Source organism: Hydra vulgaris, chromosome 10 (genome assembly GCF_038396675.1).
Source record: "Hydra vulgaris chromosome 10, alternate assembly HydraT2T_AEP".
NCBI classification, from domain to species: Eukaryota; Metazoa; Cnidaria; class Hydrozoa; order Anthoathecata; family Hydridae; genus Hydra; species Hydra vulgaris.
Window position 1 is genome coordinate 28,537,501 of NC_088929.1, and position 23,854 is coordinate 28,561,354.

The following is a 23,854-nucleotide window of genomic DNA, read 5'->3' on the forward strand; positions in this document are numbered from 1 at the left end:
TTTTGATTGAAGGGATAGAGGTGTGAGTAAGTGACTAATTTGATTAGTATTAACAATGATGGCAAATTAGAGTGACGGTAAGTTAGAGTTCCTGTGACTGTGAAGCGGTTTTACAACTACTACTAATAATAGTAGCTTTTTGTCCTTGAACTAGCGCAACATTGGTTGAACATTCTTATGACAACAGCGATGATAATACACAACCTTCATGTTTTCATCAGATGACTTTTATGTGGCATATTAGGCTTAAATAGCACTACCCATATACTAATTGAAATTTGCTGTAGCTTACGCTTATGATCTTTAACCATATTTTGAGTTTATTAATTTCAAAAAGATCTTTAGAAATATCTTTAGAAGTAAAACTCCTAAGTCAAGGTAAAATACACTACAGAAAATATTAGAAATTACAGGACATTTTATAAAAATATAGCATACAAAGTACAAATTAATACATATTATAAATGTATAGTACTTTACTTTGTATTTGTTACATATAACTACATATACATACATTACATATATATTACATATAGTTACATATGCATATTAAAATATTACATATAAATTAATATTACAAATACGTATCATGCAGTAATAATCAAAAACTTTTTCAAGAGGAATACAAAACCTTTTTTGAGAAGCCATTTTGAAATTTTACAGGTCCGTCAGTATCAATCAATCCTTCAGTAGTTATTTTAATTTTTAGTTAAAACAACTACTGAAACTGTCAAATTAGCAACTTCCGTGCGTAACTTCTGTGGTGACCATGCATGAACTGCATTTAAACGATTGCTCTGACTCTATGATACAAAGTGCAACCCTGTAACTTTCTGGAAATCTTTATTAATATCTAAAGTATTAAAAAAAAGCATACTGCTAAAATTTATTTTTCCCGAGTAAGTAAAGTTTATTTATCTTGTAACTAAAATTATGATTTTTTTGAAATGCTCTAATTTTTTTTAGTTACATTGTTTAAAATTTTTATTGAAGACATGCTTCTTCAAATGTAATATTTTGTTTTCAAGAGGTTCATTTTTCTGAATAATGAAAAACTTATGTTACTATAAATCCAGGAAAATCATTTTAAAATAAAATGATTTTCCTGGATTTATAGTAACATAAGTTTTTCATTATTCCAAGATATTTTTTGAAAAACTAATTATTTTGATTTTAATTTTCAACAAATGCGCACATGCCTCTTTTTCAAAACTAGACAATCAAATTGCTCATATCTGTGGTTGCTCTAAGCAACCACATCTAAGTATAGAGTTTCAAAACATACCAACGGCGTCTTGTTTGTTTTGTCTTTTGCAGCATAACATGTTTAGAATCATCTTCTGGTTGATCATCTGAATCCACATAAACTCTAATGGTTCCCCAGTAGGCACGCAACGTTTTATTCACATTTCAATCACGTGTATTTTAGGTGACTTCGTCCAGGTTACTATTTTACGTGAAAGTTACGTGAAGTTACGTGCCAAAATATCGCGTCTAACGGAACTTTTTTTATTCTTAATAAAAACCTGTGATAAGAAATATAAAGTTATATTTTTAATTATATTATTTATTTTTTTATAGTATAGTTTTTGTATTCATTATATTAGTTATAATTATTTTACTTTTATGATGATATAATTAATTTTTATCGTAGTTTAATTATAATTAAAAAAAAAAAATTGGTCTATATAATATCAATGCATTTAAAACAAAACTAAATAGTCCAATATATTTTAAGTTGTAATATCTAATATCCAAATTACATCAAATTAAGTTAAATAAATTAGTACCAAGCGTCCCTATTTGCCACACAAATAAGATTAAACTCAAATACAAGGTATGCTTTTTTTCTACTTTATGATATAATATTTTAGACTGGCAAATTTGTCCATTTTGCTTACTTAATTTAGTGCAAAATAAGTTATGTTATAACGAATTTAATATCAAATTAAGTAAGCTACATGGACAAATTATAAGTTCTAGAAGAACTTATTCTTAATTCTTGAGCAATAATAATGTCTGTAGAACTTCTGCATACATTATTGCTCAAGAGTCAAGAAAATCTATTTTTGGTTTTTAGATAAAAACCAAAAATAGATTTTCTTCTATTATTTGGTTTTAATCAACAAGGTTAAAGAATTTATCCAAGATAATATCAATAAATAAATATGTTATGTTATTTATTATTGATATATGTATATATTATTTTTAAATACTTTATCTTTTTGTAATATATAACATCTTGATCTTGTGCTTTACTTGTTAAAAATGGTTAATACTTATTTATTTCATTTTTTTATATTATTTAAATATTATATGATTAATATATATATATTTGAATTGTATTTATGAAATTATTATTGTATATATTATATGACTTTTATTGCTATTGTTATTATGTACAATATAAAACAGGTTATTAACGCTGATTTGTTCAATGTTTTCCCCATAAAAAGATGATTATGATGCTATTGTATTTGAAACTGCATTATACTTATCTTTCAATGTGGACAACCTTCCAATATGCAAATCAAGTTTCTCTCAAATATAGCATTGCTTTTTTTAAAAATTGTTTCATGATTTAGATCAAAGAAATAGCAACACCAGAAAATCTTGTTGCCAAAACAGTTGGCGACTCACCATGTAAGACTTGTGTTAAAAGTATGTGATTTAAGATAATTATTTAATAATCATATTATTATTTAAGTTTTTATTTGTTTCTTTTTAGCTAAATTTGGTGTCGCTAGCTATTATTGGAGAAAATATCGACTTATTCATTAGATAAAGTTTGATGCATGCTCTTACCCGGTTTCCTTCTTCACGCTTCAATCATGTATATTTTAGGTGACCTCGTCCAGGTTACAATTTTACTTAATTGAAGCATGAAAGTTACGTTGCCAAAATATTGCGTATTTTAGATCTTTTTTTATTCTCTATAAAAACCTATGATTAGAAACTTGGAAAGATATTCTTTATTTTATTTACTAATTTTTTATAATTGAGTTTCAGGGATTATTTTTTTTGGGAAGTTCTGTATAAAATATTATTGACTAGGAAGATCCAATGGTATTGTTATGTTATTGCCTAGGAATATCATTCTGTAGTAAGACACAATAATCTTTTAACTTTTAAAGTTTGAGAAAATTCACTTTTCCCTCTCTTCGTCTTTTTTTGTGATCGCACCCTGTAGCAAGAATTTAATTTAGTTCATATCTTGTCGGAGAATGCAACTTGATTCTGAGTTGAATTTTCAGCACTCGGTATTTATTGGTGACCTAATTTGACAATACTTTATTATACATACTTTTAGTTTTATACTTAATATATTATATATAACTAGGGGTAGATGAGGCTCTTTGTAGATTACTCATTTAAAGCAACTTCGTGGGCTGTCACCTTTGCATCTAGTGAGTTAATGTATGAACAAGTTAATGCAGAAACAAGTGCAAATATAAGATGGAAAACAAAGAAAACAAATTATTTAATCAGATGTTATCACCTAAGGTGAGTACAAGTCTTTTTCTAATCACGCGCATCAGTTATTAACTTTATATATAGATATATATTTATCTATAGACAGATATTAGATATAGATATATATAGATAAACAATATTTTTTTAGACTTGTATTTATTATTTTGTACTTCTTTCTTTTATTTATCTGTCAACTTTTTTGTTATGTCTTTTTTTATTAAATCCTTATTTATTTTTTAGCAATAAGAGTATAAAATTAGAAGCCAAATGACTTTTTTAAATTTTTCTACATTGTATTTAGTATTGTTTTCTTAAAATTATTTAATGATTTAGATAAAAGAAAACAACTAGAAAATCTTGTTGCCAAAATGCTTGGCAACTTACCAAGTAAGATTTGTTTTAAAAGTTTGTGACTTAAGATAATTATTAAATAATCATATTATTATTTAAGATTTTATTCGTTTCTTTTCAGCTAAATCTGATTCATTAGATAAAGTTTGATGCGTACTTTTATAGGAGAAAATATCGACTGATTCGTTAGATTATGTTTGAAGCGTGCTTTTATGGGAGAATATATCGACTGGTTCGTTAGATTAAGTTTGAAGTGCGCTCTTTGTGGATCGAAGCGTGCTCTTCGTAAGATGCAGATCTATGACTTTGTACTTATTACTTATTGGATATAATGAGGATATTTTAACAAAAGTGCAGCTTTTATTACAAATTCAAAATGTTTATGTCAAGAACTAATATACTGACTAATAAAACCATGTAATTTAATACGTATTAAATATTTCCTCGACGATGAGTTTTTTTTCTCTACATGAATCCAATCACTTCGTTTTTATAAAGCATAGTTATTGCTTTAATATTACATGCCAAAATTAACGTAAAAAGCACGTCTTTTAGACAGTTCATGGGGACCAAAAAGTCACCTAAATATCACGTGCCAAAAGTAACGTGAAAAACACGTCCAAAAATCACGTGAATTGGTCATATCATGGGGACCAAAAAGTCACCTAAATGTCACGTGCCAAAATAACGTGAAATTCACGTTTTTGTCACGTCGCTGTGCCTATTGGGTCTTAAGTCACGCATGTACCGAAATATTTTGCCCACTTCTACTTTATGCTCTAAGATGATCTCTGTAATTGTTTCAATATTGTATTGAAAATCGTATTAGTTACCCGGGGGCTTCTAGTTTTTTGAAAGTTAAATGTTTCAACTTAGGCGCACCTGAAGCAAAGTTTAACGTTCTATTTATTTATAAATTGTGTAAAAACGACATTTTTTCAATGATACAGCTTGATTCCAACTAACCGCAAATTGGAAGATTCCCTGTAATTTTCCCACATAAAGAAAAGATGTTACGTCTTGTTGGTAAATCTCATCATTATCTCTTCTCCAATATAGCTTTTTATTTTCAATTCCAACATGTAACCCTTGAAATCTTAGTCCTTTGGACACACGAACCATCAGCTTACAATGGCGTACATTTTGAAATGATTAAATACGCGATAAACTGGCACACGTCTTCATTCACAAAAATGTCATTAATGATGACGTTCTTTATGATACAGCTTTGTCCAAAAACTCTTTCATTATGATTGGTGCAACATTTAAACCAAATCACAAACGTATTTAACAAAATCTTTATCTACTGAACACAACAGTTTGGTAAGTCGAGAGTTACTCATCAAATTTAAGTTGCATATAGGCTAAAGATAAATCAATAATTGAAATATTAATTAATACGTGTGCAAACACGGATACGTGTTAGCACACGTATCCGTGTTTGCCGTAAATGACTCAATCAACGTGTTCACCTTCTTGAAGACTAATACTGATTAAATTTTTCCTTTGTTTTGTTGCACCAATATCATAAGTAGAACCAAACCCTTTTTCGGATCGCGTTTTCTAATTTTGCACTTTTGCAGCCATTTTTTATTTATCTATTATTCAATATATTTTTCATAATTGTGTTTTATACTAGTAGGGAAAGTGTATTTAGCAATCTTATTAACCAGAGTTTCCAGTTGAGAACTACCATTCCGTTTCCACGCAATTATTCATTCATTCATCGATTATTCATTCTTGATTTTTATATTATATTTATATTACTGACATCTTTTTAACTTGTCATCAAGTAAACATGATTCGCTTTTTTCCCATCAAACAAATATCAGGAGCAGATATTGATACTTCATCTATCTTCATTCATACCCACACGCAATTGCTCTACCTGGTAACCCACCAATTAGTGTGGATAACTTGCGCAGTTCTACCAAATAAACATTGACTGCCTCTCCATGTTTTAACTTTCTCATAATAAACTGCTCGTAGACTGTAAATGCGTCAAAGGCGAATGTTTTTAGCAATGCCCCCTTTATTCTTTCAACATTTTTTTTTTTCAGTTTCTACTAACTGTTTGTAGACTGTTGGTAGGAAGCGTGAAATTCCTGGTTAAATACTATTCAGCGGTGATTTGTGATGGTAAGACTTTTAGGTCTTCTTGGAGCACCTTAATAACTAATTATAATTAAAAAAACTGCGGTTAGTTATTTATTGGTATCAATACAAAATTTGTCGTTATATGATTTTAGTTGTAAATTTAGTAATACATTAACACATATTAATAATACATTAATATATTAATACAAAGGTCATAAAGTTTTGGACGTAATTAGTAAAACAACTTTGTAAAAGTTCCTTTTTGTTCATTTATAGTCTCCTTCGGCGGCAATACAGTTATTCTAACATTTTTCAAACTTTGTGATGCCACCTATTTAGAATAGTTTATCATTAGTTTTATAAAAGACCTTCGATTTTGGATTGACAGCATTTTCTGAGCTAAATTGTTTGCCACAAACCATCTTAATGAGTTTGGAATTGCTTTCAATAACTTGCAGCAAGTTGTATTGTTTTGGTGAGAAAAGTTTTTTACGTTTTTATAAAATGAAAAACTATAACTGCGTATCCTAAAACAATTAGGCAACAATTTGGAAAACAGTTTTTTCATACCCAAATGAAAAAAACTACCTTTTGATAACTTCAGCCTGTCAGCTATCTCCAACAAAATAACGTTGTGATTTTCTCTATTAACTATAAAAATTTATTATTTTATGATTGTCTAAATCCTCCAATCAATGTATGATCAATTTTGTTGTTGAAGTAAAGTCCGGGTAACACTCTTGATGGAATTCCACAACTAAAATAATGTTTTTTCCTATTAAATATCAACAATAATCCAATTTCCATTTTGAATTGTTGAACTAAATTTGTTGTTTCAAAAACATTGTTTTTGAAACAACAAATTTAGTTTCACTTTAAAGACTGTAAGTTCAAAACTAAAGACCATATTATCATAAAATTTTTGTCATATGCGTTTTAAAGATTGGCATTGTTGAAATGTCATATGGATATTTTGTTTAAGGCATTATTTAGTTTGTGACTTTTTGACCCGTTAATGTGTCAAATAATTTTTTGTTGATCCGTGATTATTTGCTTTTCATCTGCAATTGATTTTTCGTTCAAAAAAAATATATCATGTTAAAATTAGGAAATTTTTGATTTGAAAAAAATTAAATTTCAAAAATTAATAAAACATCACCATATTGTAGAAAAAGTAAATATAAATATAATAAATATATCCGCAAATACATTTATATGTATCCACACTTAACGTTTTTTATTGCAGGTGTACATTGTACACCTGCAATAAAAATATTTGACCAGCGCCGCGCAATTATGCAATTGTTAAATTGAGCACAGCCTATTGCAAAACTGTGCTTCAACCGAATGAGTTCTTTTAGCTTCGGTACGAATCAAGTGAAACAGCAAAACACACCAAGAAAATAATTAATCGTAACAAAGCAATCGTTGCGTATAATTATTTGCTGCAAGGCGCTTATTGCGCTTACTTAATCGCAGCTTGATCGCTCATTTGATCCTGGTTTCTACTTCGCTATAAATGTTGACAACGTCTGAAGTCTCGCTTTTATATTTAAAAAATTTTTTCAAATCTTTAATGTGATCTAAATTTCCGGAAGTACACTTTTTCTTGTACTATTTCTACAACAAAATATTTACTGTTAAAACAATTAACTTTTATTGCTTGATTGCCCTAAATTTTTGAAGTCCTAAAACACATCTAATATTATTAATTTTAACTTTGATTCAAATAAAACAAGTAAAATAACTTATAACTAAATTAGTAACTGAAATCCTTCTCCTAATACCACGCAATTTACGGTTGATCAACATGATAAATTATACCAAATTACTAATTATACCATCGTACTAAAATTATGCATTTTATCATAGAAACCATACCTTGTTGATCGTCTTCAGATTGATACTTGCATTTAAATGAATTTATATTATAAAAAAAAAAAAACTATAAAAAACATTTGATGAAAAACAATAACGTAGAGAAAAAAAGTCTTCTAAAAGATGTTCTCACATACATCGAATACGCTCATAAATTTTTTTTTTTTTGCATTTTAAGTGTATATGTGTATGTGCTTTTTAAAAATGTATAGTCGAGTATCAATTTAAGAAAAATTTTATGTTCATAAACCGTAGCTTTTTTGTTGTTTACTGTTCTAATTTGTATGCAATAATATTAGTTTTAATCTCTTATTTATTTTTTTTTTTTTTACTAATTTAGAATTTTATTTTAGATAGAAACTTATATAAAAAGTTTGAGATAAAATGAGAACATTTTTGCTTTGTTTCATAATTTTCCTTGAAATTCATGGGCATCAAGTATCTTCAGCCACATCAAGGGTAAAATTTTGTATTATTATATCAAAAAAAATTTATTAGTATTTATTATGAAATCACAAGTGTTTTGTTTTTTTTTTGAAATATTTTATATTTATATTTTACCATTATTAATTTATTAACACTATTAATTTTTTTTAATATTTGTTATTATTATGTTATAAACATTAAAAAAAAAATTTTCCTTATTATATCATATAACTTTCAGTTATTTTAAAATTAAAACATAATATTTTTAATATTCATTACTACTATATTATAAAATATAAAACTAAAATTATAACATAACTTGAATTATTGTTATCTTTAAGGTGTAACAGTCTAAAAAAATTATTTTTGAATTTTAGAATATTTCAATAGATTTTTTTACTTCAAACATGATAAATACATTTGAAAAATTGTTATTTTTATTTTTTATTTTTTTCATATATATAATTTTTTGCATTTTTATTCTTTTTATGTAAATAAATACCCTGATATTAAAAATTTTATTTTAAAGCATCGCTATATTTTTTAATGCGCCCAATTTATCATCAAATTTCTGATATTAGGAACCAAAAAATTTTTTTTTTTAAATTTCTATTCTACACTTTTTTTATCTCAAGGCATAAAGCTTATTATTATGAATCTCTGTACAAAATTTAAAGTCAATTGGACAATTACAGCTCCAGCAATCTTTGCCAAAATATTTGAAGAATAAAGCAGAGAAAATGCATACAAATTTAAATTATTGAATATACAAACTTATAAAAACAGGTTAAAATCTCTCTTTTTTATATACTGTCTCTTTTAATTATTGTATTTATCAAACCCTTTTCTAGTTGCTTTAAGATTTTTTTTTGTTTTTATTTTTTTTTTTATTTCTAACCTTAACTGACTCTATAAAAGTTACACTACTAAAATAAATCACTTTTATCAGTTCTAAATTTTTTTTCTCATACGAAGATCTATACATTTTTAGATTCTACAACAGTTACTGTTTAAAATAACGTCACTTTTGAAAAATCGGTTTTTTCTAACTTTTTAGCAGTCTACCACATTAAGTTTTCAGACAAAAAACCTTTAAATGGCATTTTAAAATGCATTGTTACAAGTAAGCTATTTATAAACCACTAAAAAATGATTAATATAGTTGCTAAGGTTTCTATATATTGTTTTGCAGAAAAGTGTTTACTATTAAAAAATAATTTCTTTTTTTACCAGTCGAGCAAGAATAAAGTAAACTAGGGTAAGAGTAAACGAAATTTTTTTTTTTAAAAAAAAAAAAAAGTGTTTAGGTTTTTTACTTCAAAGAAAAAAAAAAAAAAAAAATCAGGTTTCATGAGAAAAGACAATATAATAACTTTACTTGTAAAATTTTTATTTAGAATAACAAAGCAAAAAATTAAATAAAAACATAGAGTAAACTGGGGTAAGAGTAAACGAAAAAAAAAAGTGAATAGTTTAACAATTTCGTTTCTTTTGCATTTATTGAAAGCTAAAACAAAAAATCTTTAAAAATACGAGGTACCGTTTTGTAGAGAATTTTGTGCTCTATTTAAAGGTGTAAAAATTATTTTAAAAAAAATCTAATTTTGCCTTAGCAAACTTCAAAATTCTCACCCTTGTAAAAAAAAAAAGTTTTTTTTCTAAAAAATGAACTTCAAAACTCCCAAAACTAAAATTAAATTTTACTAAACAAAAAAAGGCTGTGTTGCAGAAAATTTTATGACGATCAAAATTCTCTTTTCAAAATTGAATTGCTAGTTCCAGAAAAAAGTTATGAGCAAAAAAATATAAATCAGGCGAAGAGTAAAATGCTGATTGCTCAAACTTGGAAATAAGATGGGCGCGGTTAAACTAATTAATAGTTATTAGTTTGATAAAACGTAAATAATTAATAACTATTAATTTACGTTTAATAATTTATTTACGTTTTAATAATTTTAATTATTAAAACGTAAATAATTAAGGCAGTCTTTGCTATTTATCTAAAAAACTTTAAAACAAAACTCGTACTTACAATCGCAAAAGCGAACTACTTAGAAAGAAGAATTGCAACTTGCAGTAGAACAAATCAAAAAAGGCGAAATATCACTCAGTAAAGCTTCAGAGGCATACAATATACAAAAGGCAACTTTTCACAAGCGTGTGCACAACAATGTCCGTCCACATGGTAGAGGTACAATTACCGTGCTAAGTAATATATATATATTTGAGTTTGCTCTTGTTTCAGTACTTATCAGTTCAGCCGATTGGGGTTTTGGCAGAACATTTGCAGATATCATCACAATAGTTGAGGGATATTTAGTATCTACAATTCAAAGTCATCTTTTTCCTCCAAATCGTATACCAGGATGAGAATGATATAAAGATTTCACGAAACGATGGAGTCATAAATTAAGCGTCAGAGTACCAGGCAATATTTCGTCTCTTAGAGCTTCCTCTTGTACCAAAAACGAAATAACAGGTTGTTTCAATACACTTCAAAAACAATTTCTTGAAGCAAATATCAACAACAGCACTGCGTGCAATTTGTGTAATTTTGACGAAATCGGATTTTCAGGCGATTAAGGCAAGCAGCATATAACTTACAGACTCGGTGCTAATCGCCCTTTAAAATTGGTTGGTAACAACGAAAAAATTAAATTACACAATCGGTAATTGTGTCAACGTTACCGGTACCATTTTGCCACCATTCGTAGTTTACAAATCAATTTCACGTCTGTACAAAGACTGGTGTGAAGGAGGACCACCAAACACCGTATTTACAACTTCCAAGTCGGGTTGGATGGAAGAGAAACAATTTATTCAATGGCTCACTAAAGTATTCATACCGGCAATCAATTTAATTCCAGGTAATTAATTTGGTCAATTTAAATCGAGTAGTTTAATCACTTAATCAATTAATCAAATATTTTTTTAAATTACATGTATTTACATTTTAGTCTTGGACGGACACGTCACACATGTTACTTACGATGTTGCACGCATTTACATTAACAATAACATCAGGCTGATATGTTTACCGGTTCATTCGTCCCACATACTTTAACCGTTAGACGTAGGTGTGTATTGTCACGTTAACCGAGTTTGGCTCAAGTTACTAACATAATTTTACGCAGCTAAAAATTTCAACAATTTAACAAAAGAAAACTTTATTTAACTACAAGCAAAACCTTTTAGCTCCGGTGACGCATTTACACGAACACAAATAATCGCTGGATTTCAAAACACTGGTTTGTTCCCACTTGATATTAGCAAAATCGATCAATCAAAATTACAAATTGCTCAAACATTTCAAGTACCATCACAGCCTGCTTCATCATCTTCATCCGAGCCTACTTCATTATCCTCAACTGAGCCTGTTTTATCATCTTCTTGCAAGTCTGTTTCATTATTCTCAAACGAGCCTGCTTTATCATCCTCATGCCAGCTTATATCATCATCTAACATAAGTCAGCATCAAACTCCAACGATTCGGCAACTTCAAAATTTAACAACAACACCAGTGACTCTTGCTCAAACTTATCAAATGTTGCAACACTTCACAGAAAGACTCGAAGGCGCCACCATATTGACACGCAAAAAAAATCTTAAAAGAGTCAGCATTCCGAGAGTTGAAGGCCAGTGTCCAAGTAAATCTGAGGTGCTCGAGAAACTAAAGCAAGACAATGAGGCCAAAAAATCAAAGCAAATAAAGTAACGCAAAACTCACTTCAGTAAAGCTTCCGATGAAACCGGCATATGCAACGTTCAAAAAAACTGAGACAAGACAAAGACATCAAGAGGTGCAAAAAGTGTAGCAGAGTTTAGGAAGAAGCATTGCCAACTCAAAACAAAATGTGATACCAATGTGAAGCTTTAGTTGCAAGTTTTGGGTTTGTCGATCGTGTTTACCTAAAAAATACAAAATTGGTGAAGAGTTTTTTTGCATGAAAAAATGCCGCGAACCTGCTGAAACAACTCTTTTGAACCTTGAACCTGATGAAACAACTTCTTTTTTTTAATTAATAAATAGTTTTTTTCGTATATTTGATTAAAATAGTTTTTTGTAAACTTAACTTCTAATAAGATTAGTTTTCATTTTATTTTTTATTAATTTTGCTTGATTTCTTAATATCCTTATTTAGTTTTGATTTTCTTAATGTCTTAAAAAATTGTTATTAAAAATTAAAAGCTAGTTTACTTTTCCCCAATTATGAGGGGAAAAGTAAACTTGTTTTTTCTTCACAAAAAATCGATTTTTTTTAAAGATTTTAAAATATTTTTTCTTAATTTTATATATTTATATAATGTAAAAAATTGTCTTTAAAACAATAAAAAGTAAACATAAAATATTTTTTCTTTAAAAAAACATTTGAATTTGAAACCGTGTACTCTTACCCCCGTTTACTTTAAGCCTTAAAAAACACAAACTTTAATAGAAACTTTGTAAAACTTCATTTACGACCAGATGTCATAAATTAACCAACTAAACCAACATAACCAACTGTCAGAAAAAAACATAATATTTAAAAATTAGTCGAGCATTGTATAATTTTTTGTCAAAAGATTTACTACATAGCTATAAATAGCTCAGAATAAAATAACCTTTTTTTGCCTTTAGATGGTTATTATTAAATTATTTATTTTTATTGCAGTTAAATTATAGTGCTAGATTTATCTAAGTATTTTATAGATCATTTGAATGTAAATTTTAAAAACTAACGTAATGGTTAGCCCTAGTAAAGCATTGAGTAAACAAGTAAACGAGTAAACAAAACGAGAAAATGTTGCTTTGAAGCTTTTTAATCTGTGTATAGATATTATATATTATAGCTATTATAGCGATAATGTAAAATAACAGCGTTCAATAACCCTTTGATGTGTGGTTCTCAATAGGAACCCTAACTAATGCAATTTTGTTCACAAAAAAATTAATCATGTGAAGTGTAAGGTGGATCATTATTCTCATTGGATTACAAGCGTAACCATACGTAACCCAGCAATAATAAAGGAGTTTATAATTACATTCTACCTCACAAATGGACAGGCGGTTTCTTGTTTTATTCTATCCTATATATGATTTATTTTATTTTAAAAAAAACTTAGTATTATAGTGTCATTTTTTATCAAAATTTATTCAAAAAAGTTACTTTTTTGAATAAAGTTTTAATAAAAAATGACACTATAATACTTAGTTTTTTTTTAAATAAAATAGGGTTATAATTTTTTTCAACCCCATGCTCCTGTACTGTAGTTTAATGAACTTTTAACTTAAAAAACACGAAATGAACTATTATTTGCATATCTTTTCAAAAAGTTCACTCCGCCATTGAAAAATCGATTTTGACATAAGTACTACCTTGTATTGCCTAGTAGTACCTATATCAAAATCTATTTTTCAATATACTATGTATTACATAGTAGTACTTATGTCAAAATCGATTTTTCAATGGTAGGGTGAACTTTTTTCAAAAGATATGCAAATAATAGTTCATTTTGTGCTATTTAGGTAAAAGTTCATCAAAATACAGTGCAGGAGTAGGGGTTGAAAAAAAGTCATAACCCTAATGAACATACCTAATGTTTTCTAACCAACAAGTGGTAGGTTAGAAAACATTAGGTTTGCTCTTCTTGTTGTTTAGTTTACAAAATAGTTCTTTAAAAAGTGTTTAAATGTTTTCTTTTTATTAACTTTCAAAACTTTATTTTTTAGATTTGCTCATTAAATTTGAATAAAAATACATTAAACATTTAATTTACTAATAGTTAAATAATAACAATTTTTTTAAATTTTTTTAATTTAAAATACATTTTGAGTAAATTTAAATATTAAAACCAGATGACTTTAGCTTTACATAATAATGAACTGAGTGTTACATATTTATTTATCATCATTTACAAAAATAATAACAATTATAATGATAAGCAATTTGTACATAGTGTTTAAAACGTGTTTAAAACATGTTTAAAACGTGTTAAACGTGCGAAATTTTTAGTTTTGTTTTGCATTGTGTGCTTTTTTTATTACAATATTTGCATTATATATAGAATAGAATCGGGGGTATTATGAGGTATTATTAAGCAACTTGTATATATAGTGTTTAAAACGTGGGGATCTATTTTTTAGTTTTGTTTAATAATATGTTATGTGTGCTTTATATATAGAATAGAATCGGGGGTATTATGGGCACCAATAGGTAAAATGATACTATTTTCAAATATAATTTTACTGAACCAAATAATTTTGAGTATGATGATTCTTTATTTACGTGATATAATGAGTTTTTGAATATCTGGGCTAATTTTCGTGATTTAATGAGTTTTTGAATATCTGAAATATTTTATCTTAAATGCTACAAAAAATTTTAAAAGCAGTTTTACTGAAATCACTGGGTATCATACCACTTTAACCACTGAACAATTTAAAAAACAAATTTTAAAGGACTTTATAGAAACTTAACTGCTTTACGTTTATGTCAAAAATTTTAAAATAGTTATTTATTCATTTTTAAAGTTTTACATTTTAAAGAGGTACAATAGAGCTAGAGGGAGTACAAGGTAAAATTATGTCATTTTACTTTGTACTCCCTCTAGCTATATTGTACCTCTCATTGCAGTATTATAATTTTCAGTGAAATACCATGTAATTAACATAGTTAAAAGTTAACCAAATGATATCGCTTCATAACATCTTAAGCAATCCAATATTTTAAGTTCAGAAAAAATGGTAAACAATATTTACAAATTTAAAGATAGTTTATAGTTATTTTTTTATGTTTTTTTTTTTTTTAAATAACTATTAATAAATTTAAGCGTTCAGCGCACTTAAATTTAACGCACTTGCCTCAGAATCAAAGGATCCGTTGTTTAAACCCCACCTCTGGGTAAATTTGCGACATCGGTTAGTAAGGAAGCGTGAACTTCCTATTAAATGCTCCTCCACGGTGTTCTGTGATAAGACCGTAAGGAGTTCTTTGGGCACGTAAATAAAAAATAAATAAAAATTCCTAGATTATAACTGATTTAATAAATGTCTAGATTAGAACTGCTTTACAAAAGGGTGCTTTATATTTTTATATTTAAAATATAGTTATCTGCTTTTAAAACAGGCAAAAATACTAATACTAATACGTAAAATCCTGGAGAGCTTTAAAGGTTCCTTGCCAATAAAAGTTTTTAAGATCCTAACAAAACTATAGCTAAACAAGGAAGCAGTAGATAAGGTTTAAACTGTTAGTAAAGAAGTATTCTTTACTAACAGTTTATCTGATGCTTATACCTACTATCGAGGTATATACATGTCGAATACTTTACCAAGATCGTAATTTTTATTGTAATTACTTCTTAATAGTTCAAATAGTGGTTAAAAACTTATCCAGTCAACTTTTAAGAGAGTAATCCACTTCGGTAACAGCTTTCAGAGCTTTTTTCACCGCATAGGCGCCATTTTGACTTGCCGTTGAAATTAATATACTACAAAGACAAAGAACAACTTTCTGTGAAAATCAGGCCGAGCTCAATAGTGACCTTCTTCAAAAATTTTATTTTTTAGCATGTTGGTGCTATTCATAGTAGAAGTTAAATTCGAAAAAAATACTTAAAAATTATTTATTAGTTTTATTCCATTATTATATATTAGCTACTTGAGACCTAAAAAAGAATAGAATATATAGGATCGGAAGACGGCTTGTCTCAATATCATTCTTTAAAGGTACGCAAAAACCCAAAAGATTCTAAAAAACTTTGAAGTTTAATATCTACAGAACGATTATTTTTTTAAAAATTCTCAAAATAAAGTTTTTAATATGAATAGTAAAAACATATTTAAAATTTACAAATTTTAGAGTTACTATCAAAAACTTGTTATTGGCTAATTTTTACAGAAAACAGCTACGTTCTCCCTCAAGCAAGTCTGTTATACCTCTTTTATTCACAGGTATTGACATGGTCCAATGGTTATGTTTCTTTACCTGGATGGTTTCGCAATGGTCGCAAATTGCAAGTTAACAAACTTTAGTATGTTAGAAAATTTCCCTGCCCATATAAGAAATAAGGCTAATAATATGAATTCAATTTTGATGGAGATAAATAAAATATAAGAAACAAGGCTAATAATATGAGTTAAAGTTTGAAGAAGATAAATAAAATAAGATACTATCTTCCGCAAGACATTTGGATAATTATAAAGAACATGAAGCTATATTCTGCCTCCATTATACATTATGAACAGGTTATTAGTCACACTTGGGCTCAGTCGTATTAGTTATTGTTAGAGCAATTGCACTAATCTTTAATTTACTAAGAAAAATTCAAAGTTGTGACAAATGCATTTAAAACAATAAAAATTTGTAACAAAAGATGGTGAATAAAGTGATTACGTACTTTTTGCAAATACGATGTATTTGCAAATACCTGCCTAATACCAAAGTGGTAAATATGTTTCTGGAGATTCAGAAAATAATCTTTTAAAGATATTTTTTTTAATGATTGTTATGATTTTTATGATTGGCTTTAAGAATCTTACATTGTGGAATCATTAAACTTACATAGAAAGTTCATGATTTCATGAAAAGAAATTTTTGAGTGCATTACTTCATTATACTAATCTGGATTGTTACCAATAATTATTCTACCAATGTTAATGTATAATCAGAGTTTCATAAAACATGTTTTGGATATGGAAAGTATTTATTTATCATCCAGTTTATAATGGAGTATTTAATACATACTTGTTATTCGATATAACCTATTTAAATAAAAAATATAAGAAATAACTTGTTATTATTATTATTATTATTATTATTATTCAGTGATCAAATACAAATACAATAATCTATTTATAATTTGATGAAGAGGTGCTACACCAGGCCCCCCTATGGTGACGAACATGGAGATACAGAAGCTACAGACAAAGCAGCAATTGTATCTATAAAGTTACTTTCTTATGTTGTTTTTGAAAGCGTTGATGGATTGAGCGTTCACTGCTTCTTGCGAAAGCGCATTCCATGGGGCGACAATTCTATTTGAAAATTTTACGAGTTTACGAGTGATTTTGAATTGCTCGATAAGATCTGCTCTTTTGCGGCGTTCTTCAAGAGTTGCTAAACCGAGCCGTTGGAGTCGATCTTCATAGGTCATGTGTTTAATAGTCGATATTGTTTTTGTTGCTCGATGTTGGACTTGCTCGAGAATGGCAATGTCTGATTTTAAATGCGGTGACCAGGCTTGTACAGCAAACTCAAGATGGTTATATGCAAAAAAATATTTTTATTTTTATCTGATATGTACAGAGACAACGTTAAAGTTGCTACATTTTGCAATAACGGAATTTACATGGAATATTATTGCATCGCAAGGAATTTATTTTATAAAGTTTATGAATTGTTAATACATAATTCGATACATCCAATAAACTCGAAAATGCTGGTATGAAAGGTGAAAACAAACTCACATTTTATTTTGTTTTTGCAAGTTGCATTGAAATTCGATCTGTTTTACATTTACTAAATACTAAACAAACTTTTTATTTTTTAATTAAAACACTACGAGCAACTGCATTATTGATGATTTGCTTGAAGGATGGTATAGATTTGTTTTTATTTCAAGGTTACAAAGAGATCCTTTGGAGTTACGTTTTAGAAAGTATAAACAAATAAGTGTTGGTAGATTTCTTATCATTTAGAAGTCTGTTAAAAGAAGTAAGAAGACTGCTTAAAGGCAATATTAATAATTATATTAATTTTTGGGTAATACTTATCAGACACAATAATAATAATTTAGTTATATTAACAATTTTGCGGAACGAATTTTAAGATTTGCAGTGTTGATTTTACTTGGGACAGTCACCAAGACTTACAAACTATTGATTTTATTGTTTTTAATTTTAAATATATTATATATCAACCTGTTAGTCATTCCACAGTATTTTTTTTTGTTTACATATTTATGTACGATTAACATTATTGTAGAAAGCTTAAAAAACTTAAGAAACGAGAGGAACTTTAGAAAATCAGTGGATCCAAATTTATTGCATTTTTTGTGCTGGAAAAACTGATGATTTTTTGGCAAAACACCTAGTACTTTTGTATCGCAAATTGGCTGTGTAAAGGCATTGAAATAACAATAGGAAAACATTAAAAATCAAGCGCAAAAATCAAAACAAAAAATACGCGAATGAAAAAAGAAGATAATATACTTATTTCTATACAAAAATTCTAAATACCATTTCTTCAAGAAAACATAAATACCATTTCTTCAAGAAAACATAAATAAATACTTGGTTTGAATAGAGGAAAGGGTGTACTTATTTTTTTTTACAGGGAACCTTTTTTAAAAAAGTGTTTTTTTTTTTTTTCAATAAACCGACCTTAAAGTTTCGAAACGCTGAGAATAAATTATATATATATATATATATATATATATATATATATATATATATATATATATATATATATATATATATATATATATATATATTTTATGAATAAATGTTAAAAAGGTTCCCCATTCCATTTGATTCCTTATCCATTTTTTAAAATATATAGAAAGTTTCAAACAAACTTGATGTGTTTTGTTACTTAGGAATCTGTACCTTCAAAAACCTCTTCTTAAAAAACGTTTCCGCGGCAATTTTTTTTTATTGATAATTTCCTCAATGAATAATATATAAGTGAAGCCATATAAAACTTAGTACTTTCTATGCATTGTTTGAAAGAGATTCAGTTAAATTAATAGATGTAAAAAAGACTTTTGCTTAATTATAAAAAAGGTTATTAGAGAGTTCATGAAAACTAGTTTTTGTCAAACGTCAAATATTTTTCATAGTGCTCTGAAATTGCTAAACCTGGCATAGTTTATTCCAATAATACATAGTAATGAAATAGACTTTCAAATAGCTAAATATTATATAGCTATCTGAAAGTCTATTTCACTATTTTGTATGATTAGAATAAACTGAAACAGACAATCAGTTAACAAACATATCCAGTATAACATTATGTAAGTACTCAAAGAAAATCTAAATATTATTTAACGATTTTAATGAAATATGAATAAAATCATGCATCATGCAAACAGGAATTTATTATAACATGTATCACTGTTCAAACAAATTTTAATCTAATCTAATAATAACCAAGATCTCAAGCTTTTAAACTAGTGGTGTACCGGAATTTCATTTCAGCTGGAATTTGTGACTTTTAGCTCATTCCGGTTCCGGCTGGGAAAACAATGTCGGAATGTCGGAATTTATTTTTTGCTTTATCTTTTAAAACATGTGACAAAGACTTACTAAATTATTATAAAATTGATGGCCCTACAGGTAAACCTAGGTAAAAAATACAAATTTCTAAACGAACACAATGTAGTTTTATTTGCAATAACCAACTATGTAATGGTTTCTGGAATATTGTGGTGCAATAAGTTGCTCTCCAGTTTTGGGCAGCCAAGTAGTTCTTTTTTCATCAAAAATATTACTTGCCTCTGAAAATAGTCTCATTTAAAATGTTAGTTAAATTTAAAATAGTTAAAAAACATAGGATGCCTTTTACAATAATTATTTCAATATGAACCTAAATGGAAAAATAGAAAATATGGAAATAATTTTGAATATAAATATTATGCAGGTTAAAACTTTCAATACATAAAATTATAAAAAACAAGTAAAAACAATATATTATATTTAAATGAAAAAAGAATCAAGTTAATAAAATACGTTTTCTATATATATATATATATATATATATATATATATATATATATATATATATATATATATATATATATATATATATATATATATATATATATATATATATATATATATATATATCACATGTTATAAATATATATTATATAGCCACGATGCTAAGATTTAGGCTTACACTTTAACATTGAAGGTAAAACGGCCGGAGTTTTATTGACAATTCCGGTTCCTGAATTTGAAATTTTTGTTCTGGTACACCCATATTTTAGACATAAACCGTAAAAATAACAGACCTTAATTATTCTTACGAAAAATGCAACAAAATAGGCCGCATAGGCTATGTGGTAGAAGAGGTAGGATATTATCACTGATACCGAATCAGGGTATTTCTATTTGTTTGTTTCTAATTTTTTAAATTGTTATCAAATTTGTTTCTAATTTTTCTTAAATATTGTTTAATACATAATTTGATTTTTCCAGATTTCGAGTGATGCTGCACAAATAATTAATTCTAAAACTGAAGGTGACGCAAAAGAAAATGATCAAAAAATTGGCGAAAACACGATCGAGAAAGAATCACTGATTGCTCAAAAACACAACAATGCATCAGGAAGCAAAAGAAATCTTAAAAACAAAAAAAATATGAAATCAAAGGCAGCTTTACCACTCGAGCAAGCTACAACAGGAGATAAACGCAATTCTAAACGTTTTAACAAAAAGAGTTTATTAAAGAAACTGAAACTAAAAAAAACACCAACAAAAATCAAAACTATCGACGGCGCAAAGAAAACGTTGAACGAAAATGACGTCTCTGCGCTTGCTAATTCTAAAAAAATTTAAAAACAATTTCATTGAAATTTGATTATCGAGAAGAAAAACATCTCCGCAAAATCTAATAAGAGCATAAAAACAACGGAGTAAAGCGTATTTCTCCTTTCAATATATTTTTCAGTTTTGTTTTAACGTTTTTATCAAGTTATGGTGCTTTATGAACGTCTCGTTTAATGAATTAGCAATTTGTGTATATTCAAAATAAGAACTATTTTTTAAAACATGAATGTGTTATACCGAAGAATATCTTGTAATACTTTATACTAAATTAAAATGATGATTAACCAATGTTAGTTGACCGTCATTAAAGAAAAACAACAAAAACTAATTTACATAATTGAGTATCATATATATTTAAATAGCGTATATATTTTCCACGGGATTCGGATAAAAATATTTTTCATATCTTACAAATATTTTTGTTATAAAAAGGTAACCATAATATATTAGTAGAAATAGTAACCACAAAATAAAATGTAAAGCTCTAATTATATGGATGTGTGAGATGTATGTAAGATACTATAATATCTTCTAATGTAAGTATATTTTTTTTTGGTTCCACATAAAAAGTTTTAAAAAACTATAAAACTCGTTGGTATAAAAAAATTTAAAAATGCGTTCTATATAATAGAAAACTCGCATAAAAAGTTGAATAAAAAGTATGAAAGATATACAAATAAATATAATACATGGAAAAAATGCAACTAATATATATAAAAAGTTAACTGATGCTACTGCAAAGTCAGAGTAACAGATATACAATATAATTATTATTAGATATATAAACTAAGCTCACGAGAAACTTGACGTAAAAAAAATGCAGTTTAGAAAAAACGAAAAATTAAAACAATGAAGAAAAATATCAACTATGAATCTTTGAAGAGATTTCTTGAACATCTAAGTAGACAATCAGCACCGTGATATTATCTTCTGACTTATTTTTTTTGGCAAGCATGACTAGCTGTTCAGCAGCAGAGCTACGGGAGCCATTTTTTATGCAGACATTAACCAACTGGACAGCCTCAACTGGCTCAACATTGTCCCACAAACCATCACAAGCTAGAATAAGGAATTCTTCATCTCCTACGATACCAAAATACAAGCAAGTTAGCCTTTATTTATTGAACGAGGCATACAAAAGCCATTATTATTCAAAAATAAAATAATAAATATAAGCAAGTTAGCATTTATTATAAGAGGCATACAAAAGCCATTATTATTCAAAAACAAAATAACAATAAATAAACATTGATTTAATAATAGCAATAAAAAAAGTTAGCAACCTTCCAATTCATACTCTTCTACGTCAGGTTCACTGGAAATGAATGGTTTCTGATCACAGTCTCCAATAGCGCGTGAAACAGATAGTTGACCATTAACTCTCCAACCATTAAAATAAACAACACATCCTCCCAAAGTCTCAATGCGCTGCCGCTCATCCTTAATTAAAAAAAAAAAATCGTTAAACGTTTTGCTTTGTTCTCTTAAGAAATTTTCTTATGTTAGGTAAATTTAAGACAAACTTGATTTTTGAATATAGACCGCTCACATAAAATTTCCTAGATATGAAAATATTTATTTTTAAAAAACAACCTCTCTGTCTGGTCTATGTGGATCCATAAGTTGAACAGCATTTCCTCCTTTACACAGCACAACTTGAGAGTCACCAAGCCATGCAACAGTTAAATTTTGATCTTGGATTAACACAACAACAGCTGTGGAACCACAACGAAGTTTCTACAAAAAAAAGTATGGTTGTATGATGATATACTGGTTAATGAAACAAGTATACACAACCCATTTAAACTAAAATACTAGAATATACTAACTTCTCGTTTACATTTGCTTAAAAAATCTGCATCAGTTTGCATAACTGCTTCTTTTAAAGCCATGCTAGGATTATTTAACAAAAACTTTGATGATTTTAATTTCATTAATAAATGTGATGCTGCATAATTTGAAGCATCTATACCACCATGCCCATCAAATACTGCAAATAATGATTGGCTGCAATCTATCTAAAATTATTATTTTTTAAATTTTTGATAAACATACTTTAAAATATAATTACAAACAAACCATATACAAAAGCAAATTTTTACAAACTATACACAAAAGTTTTTCACTCTATATCACTTTTAATTATAATATGCAAAAGTTTTTTTACTTGAGTTCCTCTCCATAATTGTATATAAAATTTTTTTTTACTTGCAATTATAGAGAGGAACTCAATATAAATAATTTAATTGTATTTAATTGTAAACTAATAAAATTAAGTTTGTTTGTCTTGATTATAAGAACTAATAAGTAACACTTATTAATACTTATGTATAGTATTTACAGCTCATAAACTATTTTAAAGCAACCTAAATAATTATTATGCTCCTTCACTAGAAAGTTTTAAACTTTCTAGTGAAGGAGTATAATAATTATTTGCAGTCCATAATTATTTTCGTCGCGTCCATAATTATTTTCGTCCTGTTTGCAATTTTTTTCGTATCACGAAATATATAATGGCAAACGAAAACAATACAAACATCAGTCATTCGAATGTCGAAACAGAAGAACAAACAAAAAACAAAACTGCAATCGAAGAAAATATTTCTACAATAAAAAAAATGATGAATAGCAACGAATCAAGTCGATCTATTGCAAATGCAACAGATCTTTCAATTAGGACAATTCAAAACTGGATACGAAAACTTGAACAAGATCAAAATACAGTGCCTAAAAAGCGTGGCAGAGAGGCACGAGATATATTGAATATTGAAAGAAAGAAAGAAATTGAATTATTAATTAATGCAAATAATGCATTAACTACGATCAACATTGCAGAATTAATGCCCGAAGAACATAAATGCTCGACAACTACAATTAAAAGAGAATTAAAACAAATGGGATACATCCATAAAAGGCTTAAATCGGTTGTTGTTGCGAGAAATTCATCTCATGTAATAGCAACAAGGTTCATGTTTTGCAATAATGTTTCTTTTCTGCAAAATTCTGATCTGATTTATATTGATAAAACCGGTGTTAAAAGGAATTCAGCATAATGAGTTTATGTGATTAAATTTTGCTTGAATTTTTTTTCTTAAT

General features: G+C 27.4%; 1 protein-coding gene and 2 long non-coding RNA genes across 4 annotated transcripts in view; 2 read left to right on the forward strand and 1 right to left on the reverse strand.

Annotated features, from left to right (window-relative positions):
• Window positions 1–1,093: 1,093 nt before the first annotated feature.
• Window positions 1,094–4,273, forward strand: LOC136085887 (uncharacterized). Of its 2 annotated transcripts, XR_010641244.1 has the most exons (5): window positions 1,094–1,837; window positions 2,586–2,643; window positions 2,729–3,504; window positions 3,808–3,861; window positions 3,947–4,273. It is a non-coding gene; the product is annotated as an uncharacterized LOC136085887 (long non-coding RNA). The 2 variants fall into 2 exon arrangements; XR_010641243.1 differs by lacking the exon at window positions 1,094–1,837 and having other exon boundaries at window positions 2,319–2,643.
• Window positions 4,274–8,124: 3,851 nt separating this feature from the next.
• Window positions 8,125–21,087, forward strand: LOC101240945 (uncharacterized). Its single transcript, XR_010641245.1, has 2 exons — window positions 8,125–8,259; window positions 20,408–21,087. It is a non-coding gene; the product is annotated as an uncharacterized LOC101240945 (long non-coding RNA).
• LOC100214781 (protein phosphatase 1E) overlaps window positions 21,087–23,854 on the reverse strand; it is a 31,462-nt gene continuing 28,694 nt past the window's right edge. Inside the window, exons 4-7 of the mRNA XM_065807713.1 lie at window positions 22,588–22,776; window positions 22,352–22,495; window positions 22,042–22,198; window positions 21,087–21,841 (exon numbers count right to left, since the gene is read on the reverse strand). Coding sequence (XP_065663785.1) covers window positions 21,621–21,841; window positions 22,042–22,198; window positions 22,352–22,495; window positions 22,588–22,776 — 711 coding nt within the window. The 3' untranslated portion in view covers window positions 21,087–21,620. The remainder of the gene's footprint in view (window positions 21,842–22,041; window positions 22,199–22,351; window positions 22,496–22,587; window positions 22,777–23,854) is intronic.